The 14,936-nt window shown below is 38.1% G+C and overlaps 1 protein-coding gene across 1 annotated transcript in view; it reads right to left on the reverse strand.

Moving 5' to 3' along the window:
• THSD7B (thrombospondin type 1 domain containing 7B) overlaps positions 1–14,936 on the reverse strand; it is a 752,940-nt gene that overhangs the window by 88,785 nt on the left and 649,219 nt on the right. The window contains exon 16 of the mRNA XM_060015718.1: positions 9,540–9,690. Coding sequence (XP_059871701.1) covers positions 9,540–9,690 — 151 coding nt within the window. The remainder of the gene's footprint in view (positions 1–9,539; positions 9,691–14,936) is intronic.

The following is a 14,936-nucleotide window of genomic DNA, read 5'->3' on the forward strand; positions in this document are numbered from 1 at the left end:
AAACCTAAATACATGAACCAATAAAGAAAGCTACTAGAATTAATAAGAAAATTTAGAAAACATGCTGAATGCGAGATATATATATATATATATATATATATATATATATATATAAACATTCAATAGTTTAATTAGACATCAGATCAGAGCTCAAAAAACAAAATATTATTAGCAGTGCCTAAGCCCAGATCATGCCTTCTTCTAGTCACAAATCACTCTTAGACATTGTGAATGTTACACTGTTCAATTTTTATTTTTTTTAATTAAAACAAATTTTGTCTTCCATTTAAGTGTGCTGAAGTTTGTTCTGGAAGGCAGTAAAGTTACTGGTGGATCTCCTTGATCCTTCTAAGGTTTGTCTAAATTTCATTAGGGTAATTGTAGAGTAGACTTTACACAAGGGCTAATTTAGCCCTTCTTCTAGGGCATAACCCTTGTCAGGTCATTGTCAAACGGCCTGAGGGCTTGAAGAGGTATCTCTGAACTGGCTCGGTAGAATTGAAATATCTCCCAGACTTATGTGACCTTCGGAATGTGTACACCTTGCAGCTTCCCAGGAGTCATTCTTTGTCTGAACTCATGGAGCTTCACTCCATGCATGTGCAAATTAGTTTTAACCAAAGACTTAAAGGGACCCCTATATGGATATCTAGATTTCTTTCTTTGCCTAGCTCTACTCTCTTCAATATTTTGCCCTTCAGATTTCAGCCTCCTCTACCTCTCAGACCTCTGATTTCTGCCGTTTCACTATATTCTTGTTGGGGTATCATTCCTGGCACCATAATCCAGAAAATTCTCTATCCAGAAAGCCATGGTGATTGTAAGGCTCACCTCATTTGGTTTTCTTCCCTTAGGATCATGGTTCCATGCTACCTATTGACCAATGTCTAAAAACTGTTGTTTTATATATTTTGCTTTTCTTTTAGTTGTTTACAATGGGAGCATGAATTGAATCTAATCCAAATAAAACAACTGATATTCCATCCTTGCTAGAAGTTCTCTGTCCTCTCCAATTCTCCTTGAACCTTACAATCATGCTGCTTTAATCATAAATGAGTTAATTAATTTTTGACACTTTGTATGAGAGTCATGTTTTTAATTTTTTGAAAATCATCCTCCTTCAAGGTGTAAAAAATACTGCGGTTTTTCTGTTGTCATTGTAATTAGTCTTATTTCTTAGGAAGATATATAAAAGTATTTATGGATGAAATGATACAAAGTGTGGGATATACTTTTATAAAGTCATTTATAGGAGAAGGGATAAGAACTGGGGAAGAAGAAATGAGTAAAACTGTCATGTGTAGATAACTACTGAAGCTGGGCGATCAATATTGAAGTTGGGTGATTAATTTATGGGGCTTATTACATAATTTTTTCTGAGAATTTATATTATAAAGTAGAGATAAAGACAGGTAGAGAGGGTGGGAGGGAGGGAGACGCAAGAGGGAAGAGATATGGGAACATATGTATATGTATAACTGATTCACTTTGTTATAAAGCAGAAACTAACACGCCATTGTAAAGCAATTATACCCCAATAAAGATGTTTAAAAAAAAAAAAAGACAGGTAGAGAGAGAGAGAGGGAGAGAGAAAGACAAGCATAGACAGAGACATTGAGAGCAATGGAACCCTTATTTTGTATTTCAGATTGGTGTTAGTGAGAGTCAGAAATTGTACTGCATAAAAAAGAACGATAACAAACATTAAATTTTAAAAAGTGGAGCAGCTCAAAGACTGCTTCTATAGGATTGTCATTTGCTGCTAACCTGAATGAAATGAGATACCTTCTGTTATAGGACCTAATGTGGTTGTGGAAATCAGAATGGTTCTGAGTGATATGAAAGCTCACTGCACACAGGGGTGAAATACTCCACAAGTCCCTGAGTAATGAATTACTGGCTTCTGACAAGAGCCAGTATCAATTTAACAGAAGCAACCAGAATTTGCAATCCAGAATATAGGAAATTATCATCTTTCTCCTCTGGCTTTCAGTTGTGAGTCAAAGGAAAGCACTGGGCAGCCTCAGGGTCGTGATCATTACACATGCCCTCCAGAGACAAATAGAGGTTGTCATGTGCATGTTACAGACTGTGAGGAAAGGCTGATGAAGCACTTGGAGCTGAGGACAAGTCGTAAACATTGGGGTAAATTGCTTTCCTGGAAACGAAACTTTCAGAGGTAATGCCAAGGTACTGAAAATGCTGAGTCATCAGCAATAGAAGGTCACTGTTGATAGCCCTTACCAAAAATAACACAGGAGCACCATGAAAATGAAAAAAAAAAAGAAGAAAAAGTTATTTTTCTTAACTTCAAATGTTTAATTCTGGAGCACTTATCAGAAAACTGGCATGAATTTCTCCTTCTCTTTTAAAGCAGTGTCTGTGTCTTTGCCTGCAGGAGTAATAGCAGTGTGTACATGCTGGTATATATCTGCACTGGCTTTCATTAGTGTATGCTGCATAGATAGAGAATTAGAGAAAAGAGTAAAGTCTAGAAAAAATATGTATTTTGGAAGTACACTAAGACTATGATAGAATCTAGATTTGATGACACTTAAGCCCTATATAGTTTCTTTGCAAAGTTTCCCTTTATGATCTTTCTCCAGAGGTTGTTCTGGTGATAATGCAAAGGTTTGAATCACTGTTTGATCGTGAGGTTGCATTCGGACCACTGTTTAATGAGCCTCCAATTTCCACAGTGTGAGAAGATGCCCAGCTGCAGCTCTAGCCAGCCTTTGATGCATTCAGCTGGGAGTGAATCAACTGAAGTTCAAATACGTTTGCTAAACTTAAGTCATCTTTCTGGAGAGGGTTTGTGCAGGCTTCCTTCTGTAAAGTATACAGCAGCTTGGAAATTCATCTCCAAGACCCTCCTCGCTGCTTCTTATCAATACAATTGTTTAAGAAATTTCTTTGTCAAGCCTCCAAGGAGAATCATAAATAGGAACTCTTTAATTCTCAATGGAGATTTTCTGTTGGGGTTGGTATCATAAATGAAGAGAACCATGTATCCCTTCAGGTGTGTCAGGGTCTGAGAAGTTTGTGAATTCAGTAATTTATAAACCTCTCCTGAAGATTCTGTGAATACTCATCAGCATAATTTTGAAGTATGAAGGATAAGGAATAAAAACTGGAAAACATTAAGTAGATTAAAGAGCAATATTGGGTAATAAACAATGAACTATTAAATATATACATATATGTACTTATACATATATGTAGATACATACACACATGCCTGTAGAGAGTGAACACTATTTCAAAAGGTTTTAGATGTATAATTCCAGAAGCTTCCTTTCACATTAAAGCATTCTACAGAAGTGAGCATATTGGAGTCAAAAAATATACATATATGTTGATGTGTGTGTGTATCTTATGGGAACAAGAAAAAAAACAGAACATGAAAATAAGTGAAACACATAGTTTTCCATTTTCTTCAAATTCTGCTTTGAATTGTGTTTGTTTCTGCTTGATCCATTTATAGTCTCCAGTTCTTCCCAGGACAGTTAAAATGGTCCCATTCCAATTTTTACTGCCTCTGTCTTGTTTCCTTTTCGTTATAATTGGCAGTTGGCAGTTACTGTACGTGCAGTAACCCATCCGTTCAGAGTTGTCATTCGGATGCCCTGCTTTTGGGGACCACTATTAAATTAGGCATAAGTCATTTTTCAGCAAAGAAGGTGACATTTTATTTCTGTAAGACCAAGCGTTAACTCATTTTGTGTGGGGGGAAGGGATATTTCCCGTATGTCTTAGAAAATGTACAGCTGTCTTCTGTTTCCTGACATTATGAACAATATAAGGGGGAACTGTGATTTGCTTCTTCTTCTTCCTCCTTCACCTCCTGCCTCCTCTTTTTTTTTTTTTAAACAAACCTGCATTTGGTAATATCCTGTGCTATTCATTTTACAGATATTATCTCTAATCCTTAAGCAATCTGGAAAAACAGTTGTAATTATCCTTATTTTTCTGATAAGGAACCTACAACTCAGAAGTGTAAGTAACTTGGCCACAATCACATAGCCAGCAAGTATTTCAGGGCATTAGCTCGGACCCTCTGTCATGACTCCCTTCTCTTCCTTCTTTGGCAAACTATTCAAATGAAGTAGACTGTTCAATTTAGAAATATCTTCCTTCACAAATATAATAACCACGTAAACCAGAAAAGGAGACTACAAGTTTACAGGAAGTGTGGCTTCTATTTCTTTTGCAGTGGGGTAGGAGGGTATATGGTCTCCTGTGCTTACATAGTCACTGTGCCTCTTCCTGCTCTTTAAAAGCAAGAGGTTACTAATTTCTCTGAGACTCAGTCTCCTCATCTATACATTGTGGGGATAACAGTATCTATTTCATACTCACATTATGCAGATTAAGTGAAATAATAAAGTGCTAAGTACATTGTCTGGCAGGTGGAAAGCATCTATAAATATAAGCTAAGTTTCCACATAATGCTAGGTGCTTATTCAGTATTCAACTGAAGCATGTTGTGTGACAGGAACTTACAAAGTGTTGTAGGTCAATTATACTTCAAAAACAAACAAACTCATAGAGAAAGAGATCAGCTTTGTGGTTAGCAGAGGCGGAGGTGGGGGGAGAGGGAACTGGAGGAAGGCAGTCAAGAGGTACAAACTTCCAGTTATAAGGTAAGTATGTACCAGGGATGTAATGTACAACATGATGCATGTAATTAACATGGCTGTCTGTTACATAGGAAAGTTGTTAAGAGAGTAATCCTAAGAGTTCTCATCACAAGAAGAAATATTTTTCTATTTCTTTAATGTTCTATGTAGATGAGATGATGGATGTTCACTAAACATACTGCGGTAATCATTTCATGATGCATATAAGTCGAATCATTATGCTGTATACCCTAAACTTATACAGCGTTGTATGCCCATTATACCTCAATAAACGTGGAAGAAAATAAATTTTAAAAATGCCAGTTTCCCCAAAAATGAATAAGTAGGATTATGTAAAAAACTGCAATTCAAATGAGATTGAAAAAGAACATGACTTAGAGGTAATGACCAAGAGCCTTGTGAGCGGAAAGGTGTTTCCAGAATAGCAGAATCAGCATCACCTGGAAAGTTGTTAGACATGGAAATTCATGGGAACCACCCCAGGCATACTGACTCGGAATTTCCGGGCTGGGGCAGAGGATCTGTGTGAAGATCATTGACCCAGAGGTTAGAAAAGTCTATTTTTAATTATTTTGTATAGTGCCTACCATCTTATCAGGGAACACTGTGTGACTACTGAATCCTCTGCTGCACCTATACAGTACGTATTTATAAAAGATACTGAGAGCTGTAAACTCCTCGACACACTGATAGTCTGGTAGACATGTTTGGCCTCAGAGGGTAGGACACATACAGGAATTCAAGAACTAGTTTTAATTAGTTAATTGGCTTCGCTGAGTTTCTTTTCATTAACTGCCAAATCTACTTACTTAACCATGTTTAAACACATTAGTAAGCTTATTTCACAATAAATAACGTTTTTATAGCTAAATCAAAATATAAATTTCAGAGCATTTTGTGGATATATAACAGAAACATATTTTTGTCTCAGAAATACTGGTGGGTTTTTTGGGAACTTATTTTTTTGTTTGTTTATGCGTTTGGCTCTAAAGAACTGTCCTGGGAAGAAAAAGAAGAAGAAAAAATAACAGTGAATTGGTTTCATTAACATATGTCACACTGCAGACTAGCAAGGAGAACTTGGTAAAATAATGGCCAGTATTTAGAATCCATGAATCCGCACAATTATACAATAATGGTTTCCTTTTTTCTCAGGAAATTCACACTGAAGTGCTAATTAAACTTCAGGCACGCAGATCCAGCTTGCTAACTTTGCTATAATCATGACCATGATCACCATCAAGCACCACTTAAGTACCCGTGATGTTGGGGCATTATGCCAAGATGCTGCAATTTATTAAAATGATGCAACGTATCTGGAGATAGAGAAAACACTCAGGCATGAGTCCTGATTACCTTTTTTTGTTTCCCCCATTCTAAAGTCTTTATTTACACTTGAGAGCAGGGTGCCTCTGAGAAAGGACGAGGCCATTGTGGTCGGATAGACCTGAGTGACCGTGGATAAGTGTTCTAACATCTTAGCAAAGTGCAGTTATGAAACTTCAGCACGGTGTCAGTTCCCTAAGATGTGCTCAATGACAGTATTGTTGTTGTTGTCCGAGCTATTATTATTACTATGTAACGAAGAAGGAATAGAAGCAGTTTAAAAAACAACCTTCTCACTTCATGCTGACAGGCAAGTGACTGTCTGTGTCATCTTCCACAGACACATGAAAGGAAGTTAAAATAGTCTCTCTAGCTCCAATTTCTAAACACTCCAAAAATAAAGTGATTATGTTTAGAGAAGCAGACCTTAAAGGAAATTGCCTCCAAGAAACCTGAAGAAGCAAACACAGAATGCCAGGGCCATCACAACATTGTATAAAATGCTCCCAAGACAAATATGTTAGCTCAGTGGCCAGATGTCTTGACTTAAGGGGGCAACATTTTCATGGCAAAGTGATTACAGCTTGATGGAGTCTTCTGTGAGCAAATTAGAAAAAAAGAAGTGAGGAAGATAATGACCTCTGCAATTAATTAAACTTCTTCAGGTTGCTAATTCTTCTGCAGGTGGATTAATAAAGAGTATATGCTGCCACACTTTCTAAAGTGTGAATGTATGTCCTCAGTCATGGAATAATCATACAGACAGCTCAAACAACTAGCTTTGTTCTTAAAATAAATGTTGCAACTTAAAGAAAGAGAAGTAGTGAGTCTAAATCTACCTTAATTCTTCTAAGATAAGTGAGCCAAGAATGTGAGATCAAAGGCACTGGCTCCATCAGACAGAATACAGCTCATCCCCAGCTCCGTCACTTAGTAAATGTGAAACTTTCTGAAAGCTACTTAGCCTTTCTGAGAATCAGTGGCTTCGGCTGTCCAATGGGACTGGTAACAGGAGGTACTTAGCAGGATTATTGGAAGAGCTAAAGGGAATCATTCTCACACATGCCTTGCACAAAATAAGTCCTCATGAAATGTGAACTCTCATTATATTCAAGTTATACACAAAATAAGTGTATAACTTAGTAGGACGAGCATTCCACTCCTACAAATTATCCTTTATTGGTGCCTCTTTATCTTTTTTTTTTTTTTTTTTTTTTTGCGGTACGCGGGCCTCTCACTGTTGTGGCCTCTCCCGTTGTGGAGCACAGGCTCCGGATGCACAGGTTCAGCGGCCATGGCTCACGGGCCCAGCCGCTCCGTGGCATGTGGGATCTTCCCGGACCGGGGCACGAACCCGTGTCCCCTGCATCGGCAGGCGGACTCTCAACCACTGCACCACCAGGGAAGCCCCCTCTTTATCTTAATACTGTATTGTCCTATCCCCAAAGAACAAGGAAAATCCCTTTCAGGAATAGAATTATAGAAACATCAAAGATAAATTTTCAATAATTAATAAGGAATCAACAATTAAAAACTGCTAATATAAGGTATTAACTAACTTCAAAAATATTTTCCAGGCAAAACATTCTCTGACGTAAATCATGCCGAAGTTTTATTAGGTTACTCTCCCAAGGCAATAGAAATAAAAACAAAAATAAACAAATGGGACCCAATCAAACTTACAAGCTTTTGCACAGCAAAGGTAACCATAAACAAAGTGAAGAGACAACCGACAGAATGTGGAATGGGAGACAATATTTGCAAACAATGCAACTGACAAGGGCTTAATTTCCAAAATATAGTAATGGCTCATACAACTCAACAACAACAAAACAAACAACCTAATCAAAAAAATGGGCAGAAGACCTAGACATTTCTCCAAAGAAGACATACAGGTGGCAAATAGGCACATGAAAAGATGCTCAACACCACTAATCATTACAGAAATGAACATCAAAACTACAATGAGTTACCACCTCACACCGGTCAGAATGGCTACCATTAAAAAGTCTACAAATAACAAATGCTGGAGAGGGTGTGGAGAAAAGGGAACTCACCTACACTGTTGGTGGGAATGTAAATTGGTGCAGCTACTATGGAAAACAGTATGGAGGTTCCTCAAAAAACTAAGAATATGGAGTTGCCATATGATCCAAAAATCCCACTCCTGGGCATATACCCAGATAAAACTATAATTTGAAAAGATACATGCACCCCTATGTTCATAGCAGCACTATTTACAATAGCCAAGACATGGAAACAATCTACATGTCCATCAACAGAAGAATGGATAAAGAAGGTATGGTGTGTATGTATATATATAATAGAATATTACTCAGCCATCAAAAAGAATGAAATAATGCCATTTGTAGCAACATGGATGCAACTACAGATGATCATACTAAGCGAAGTAAGTCAGAAAGAGAAAGACAAATACCATATTGTCACTTATATGTGGAATCTAAAATATGATACAAATCAACATATCTGTGAAACAAAAACAGATTCACAGATATAGAGAACAGACCTGTGGTTGCCAAGGGGGAGGGGGACAGGGGAGGGATGGATTGGGTGTTTGGGATTAGCAAAGGCAAACTGTTAGATACAGGATGAATAAACAACAAGGTTCTACCGTATAGCATAGGGAACTATATTCAATATCCTGTGACAAACCATAATGGAAAAGGATATGAAAAAATATATATGTATAACTGAGTCACTTTTCTGTACAGAAGAAATTAACACAACATTGTAAATCAACTACACTGCAATAAAATTTAAAAAAATATTTTCCATTTTCATACAAAGATTTCCACAATCTTTCCATAAATTGTCAGTATCACCACTGAAATCAAAGTATCCTAATTCTTTCCTTCCCAACATTTGGAGCCATAAAATATGCTCCTCATCCTCATTTTGATTTTTAGCTTTTTAGGCAGAAAGGTTAAGTCTAAAATATCCAACGTTATCTTCTGAGATTATTAAGTCGAACCACGCTACGTGAAGAATATTTTGTCATACTCCTCTTATGCTTCCATTTTTTTTTGAAAAAAAAAGAGGAAAAAGGCAAGTGCTTTAGACTTTTAAAAAAAAGTGTTTTTTTGGTCAGCTTTGGAAGAAGACCATGGCAAAAGAACACCTCATTTTGGGAAAATAGCACAAGGCAAAAACAGATCATCACTAACGGAAGCTAAATCACACAGTGGAGTTAAGCTACTTAGATATATTGATTCTGCAAGGGTAACAATGGATTAGAACCAACAGATTATAATGAGGATCATTTTGGTACCAAAGAAGCCCCTTTAACAATGGGCGTGCATTCGAAACGTAGTGTGATCATTACAGGCTCATTTTCCTTGCTCGTGTTCCCAGGATAAAGGCCTTAAAGGAAGCACTGGCATTTTAAATTGCTCAGTTTCACTTGTTGAAATTTTTTTTTTTTTCTTTCTTGGGCAAAATTATTTTCCCATGTTATGAGAAGAATGCTTTGGAGAGCAGCACTGTGAAAGTGCAGAGAACAAAAGGGATGGCAGCCCTGGAGGATTAGGCCACTGACAAGGGAAAAGAAATTACCTGTGGGCATTTGCTCCAAGGTCCCCACTCAGACATGACACATTCGCTGGGACACAGAAGAGAGCAAGACTGGGTTTCTGAGGGAATTTCATCCTGGTCGCAAAGGCTGTTATCCACTGCTCCCCCTTCACCATCGGCAGCATTCACGCATCTGCAAAGCAAGATCATGAGATAGCTTGATCGTTTAAAACAGTGGGGAGTAAATTTAAAATAGCTGTGATGTATCGTAATTACTTACCCCTCAGAGATAGTTAAACATAAAATAAGACCAGCAGAGAAACCAGGAAAAAAAAATCCTTTCTCAGCCAGTCCAGCTTTACTGAGTGATAACTCAGGGCAGAGCCCTTTATTCGGCAAAGCAGAAGGGACAATTGTCATCTTTGAAGAACTCTCCATCTAAATAGAACTATCTACAATATATTTACTCAGGTCTCAGTACAGAGAGAATTTTTTTTTTTTTTTGCGGTACGCGGGCCTCTCACTGCTGTGGCCTCTCCCATTGCGGAGCACAGGCTCCGGACGTGCAGGCTCAGCGGCCATGGCTCACGGGCCCCGCCACTCCGCGGCATGCGGGATCTTCCCAGACCGGGGCACGAAACCCGTGTCCCCTGTATCGGCAGGCGGACTCTCAACCACTGCGCCACCAGGGAAGCCCTTTTTTTTTTTTTTAATTGTAACAAATCTTGAAGACTCTCCTCTGAATAAATCCATCACTTTGTAATAACTAGACCTTTCACAGTTCCCGTGACTCTCTCAGACCTTTCCTAGACTTCTCTTTCAGAGCATCTAAGCTTCCCTAGTTTTTGTTTAGTACAATTAAGGTCATAGCAAAGTTATGCAAAAAATAATTGAACATATTTTTCTTTCAGGTATTTTCTGCATTTCAGTAAGGAATTTTCGTATCATAAACCAAAGGGCAATTAGCAAGCATTTTCATGCAGCAATTGAGCACATGCTATATAGATGCACATATTGTAATTGCTCTGAGATAAGTGCTGATGAAGATGAGATAAATAATCATGTTATTGATTCAATCAAATTAAAACCAAAGTGTTACCCGCCAGAACGGCTTAAATCAAAACCATGGTAAATATCAAGGGCTGGCAAGAATGTGGAGCAATTGTAGCTCTTCTCACTCTGCTGGTTGGAGCATAAATGCTTTGGCAAACTAGTTGGCAGTATCTACTAAATCTAAACATATATATACTATGTAACCCAACAATTTCACTTCTATTTATATACACAAGAGAAATGTGTACAAATGTGGACCACCCCCCCAAAAATAAAACCTGCCTGAAAATGTTCATAGCACCACTATTTATAATCAACCGAACTAGAATCAACAGTAGAATATCTACAATATTTATTCAGCCACAGTAAAACAGAGAAATATATTGTGATAAACTCATTGAATTAAATGCTATAAAGTAATGAGAATTCATAAACTACTGTTGCATGAATGGAGCTCACAACCATAAGGTTGAACAAAAGAAGCTGGACACTAAAGAGTATAGTCTGCATGGTTCCATTCACAGAAAGTTAAGAAATAGGCAATACTCATCTATGGTGTCAGAAGACAGAAGAGCAGTTACGCTTGGTGGACTGGTTGATACCCAGGGGCTTAGGTAGTCCTGGTAATACTTTGTGTCTTGGCCTCTGGGTTGGTTACACAGGTGAGTTTATATTGTGAAAATTCATGGAGCTGCCCCCTATGCTGTGGGCATTTCTCTGCATTTATATCATATCCCAATTAGAAGTTCATATTTAAATTATTTTCTCAAAAATGTTTAATAAAGACTCGCTATATATAAGCCTCTTTTGCTAGGTGTTGGGATACAAAGATATTTATTACTAATGATTCATTTCATAAATATTTTGAGCGGCTTACTCTGCACCATGCCCTTACTTGGGTGCTGGGGTACAGAATTGAAAAAGAAAAATATGGACAAGATCCCTTCTTCTTCCAGTGATAATGATCAAGGTAAAGGTGAAAACGACAACGATGATGAGCTAAATGATGCCATGTGCTGATCTGGTAATTTCCGACACAAAGCCACAACCAAGGAATAAGCATTTTAAGAGGGCTGCGCTGGAGAGCTTTTGGTGCTCCCCAAATCACGCTATGCTGGAATGAATTACCCTATACATTCTGAGTTTCTTTTCTGCAAACAATATATATTTTTTTTGATTCAGGAAAACTGCAAAGTAGTCTATCAGCTGGTGCAAAATAAAATAAACTTTATGAGGTGCTAAGTAATACAAACTTAGATATTGTATAAAGCAGGTTAACAGAGGACGGTAAAAGGAGAGAAGATGTCGTGCCTTCTAATATAGGGAGGCAAGGTACAGAGTCATCTACGGACTTTAATTTCTTTTGTGGTAATAGTCAATAGTGGAAGGAGGGACCACGAAATGGCTTTAATGTCTTTCCCTGGGCAAACTTAAAAGCTGAAAATTGCTTTCCTTCTTGCCTGCACACTCTCAGCTGATGTTCTTTTATGATTTCACTGAAAAAGAAGAGGTAATACTTCTGGTCAATGGTGTCCAGTTGAACATATGCATTAGTCTTTGTTCACTCCCAGTAAGCCACAAAGACAATAGTAAAGGAATTTGTTACAAAAAGACTAACAAAACAAAACAAAGGAGGGAGGGTAAGGCTGTATCCTACAAGGACAAAGAACATGGGAGAGGACAAAGGCAACAATGGAAAATAGATGGGCTAGTGGTAACTGACTTAGCACACCCAGAAAACTGATTACTAAGCCTTCAAGGGAAAAGAAAGAAAGTCACTCCATTTACACATCAGAACACATGGAAAATTCAGGCATTTACCTTTGGAAATGTGAATGAAGGTGAGGTAGGAAAACTGGAGGATTTATTGAGAGTGTGTTTAAGAAGTACCTAAGCTCTCAAATCCCAATTCCCCAATTCCCAGAGCTAGGTGATGGCCCCAGCCCTGCCCCTGCAGGTAACTGAAGGTTTATTATCTGGAGAGGTTCACAAAACAGGTCTTTGGATTAGAGAACACATGGCCCAATTAAGGATGGGAACATCATATTGAAAACAGGGTTTAAGGAGAAGTTAAAATATTGAAAAGAATGACTACTACCTTAGTGACTTAAACAATGCACATTTATTACTTTTCAGTTCTGTAGTATAGAAATCCAACATGGAACTCACTAGGCTAACGTCAGTGCTCTGGCGGAGCTGCATTCCTTTCTGGAGGCTCTAGAGGAGAATCGTCTCCTTACCTCTTTCATGTTCTAGAAGCCACCCCCATGCCTTGGGGCCATGGCCCCTTTCTCTGTGTTCAAAGTCAGCAGCCTTGTATCTCTCTGTGTCTTGCTCCTTTAGTCACATTTTCTGTTTTTCCTTTCCCATCTCCTCATCCACTTTGAAGGACGCTGGTGAATAAAATGTTCCCATCCAGAGGATCCAGGACAATCTAATCTTTCCATCTCAAGATCTTTAACTTAATCACAACTGTGAAGAATCTTTTGCTATTTAAGGTAACATAGTCACAGATTTCAGGGGTTAGAATGTGGATATCTTTGGGAGCCATCATTGTGTCTACCACATCGGCCTTTTTTCATTGGGTTTCCCAAATACTGGTTGCTAGGATTATCTGTTTCACATGTGATTTAAGAAGAGCGTCTTCTAGGGGTCCTGACAAGCACAAGAGTAAAGACTTAGAAGACTGAAATTGAAGGTGTTCCCAAATGAAAATGCCCCTGCAGTTGCATATCCTGCATCACCGATTTCCTTGCCATATCTCCCTTTGATCATCACCTTCATTTCCACTCAGGCTCATTACAAAACTGCTTTAAAGCGTGTCTATATTTGCTATCTCCACATCCTCTCTCCTCTTCCTCCATTATTACCTCTTGGACTTACTTTAATCACACTTTTACTACCATTCCAGAGAAAACTCATATCAAGATCATCAACAGAGTCCCCTTTGCCAAACTCAATAGCCAATTCTTATCTTAGTAAACTTCTCAGAACCATTTGAAACAACTGATTACTCTTTCTTTTTTGAAAAACTCTCTTCTTCCCATTTTCTTGGTCTTCCTTCTAGTTGACTGGCTCTTTCCCAGTCTCATTTGTAAGATCTTTCCCTTTGCTCTAATCTATGAATATCTGTGTTCCCCAGGGCGCAATTTCTTTCTTTCTTATCAATATATTTCAGATTTATAGCTGACGCCTAATTTACACCCCCATTACTCTCTGAACTCCAATCTGTCACTCCAAGCCTTCTCAGTTGGAAAGCCAATATCTCAAATTTATTGTGTTCCAAAGCTAGCTTTTGATTTTCTCTCTCAAATTTGCTTCTAATATTTCTCATCTCAACAAATGACACCACCATTCTCATGATTGCTCAGGCCCTGAAACCTAGCAATCATCTTCGATACTTCTCTTTCTTCCACATTCTACAATCACTTTATAAGCAAATCCTGTCATCTGTACCTTCCAGATACAGTCCAAATGTGACCACCTCACCACCTTCCCTAGTACAGAGCCCGTCTAACCATCAGCCTCTCTCACCTGGAATTCTGGGATGTCATTCAAACCTTCATCCCTGCTGCTGCTTACACACCCCAAAATTCCTTCTCTATGCTCCACCTAGCAAGGTCCTTTTCAAACGTAAATAAGAGCACGTCATTCACTCTGTCTCAGACCTCCCATAGCTTCATGATGCTGTTAGAAAAATATATTTTAACCTTATTTTAGAAGACTATACAATTTGAGTACTGACACCAGCCATATGGGACGTGGTGTAATCCATCTTGTTATAACAAGCCGAGAAGGTTCCTGCTTTGGAACTCCTTCCCCTTGGAATTCTCTTAATATAGATCTTTACATTCATTTAAGTCTCTCACATTTTTCGGGTCTCTGCTTAAATATTTTGCTGACCAGCCTCTCCAAAACAGTAGCCTCCATCACACCAATCCAATTTTATTTTTTTCTTGGCATTTCATAGCAAAGACATTCCATTATATAGTATTTTATGCATTTATTTTTTTCCCTGCTGCTCTAAGTTCTTTGAGGACAGTAACTTGTTTTGTTCACTTTTGCATCCCCAGCACCTGATACATAGAAGGCAAATATTCATAAATATTTTTTGAATTCATAAATGATTGCTGTCATGTATGAACCATGAAGATGTCCTCTAGTTTGGAGGTTTCACCAAAGATAAACGGATAAACTGTTTCACTCATTATAACACCATTTTATTAAGGTCAATAATGGCTTGGAAAGCAATATGGCTGGAAAACCTGCTTCACATATATATAAAGTATGTAACACAGTGAGTCTGTGTTAGTTAGCTAGGGCTGCCATAACAAAATATCACACACTGTGTGGCTTAAACAACATACGTGTAAGGCTTGAGGCTGA

Source organism: Delphinus delphis, chromosome 7 (genome assembly GCF_949987515.2).
Source record: "Delphinus delphis chromosome 7, mDelDel1.2, whole genome shotgun sequence".
Classification (NCBI taxonomy): domain Eukaryota; kingdom Metazoa; phylum Chordata; class Mammalia; order Artiodactyla; family Delphinidae; genus Delphinus; species Delphinus delphis.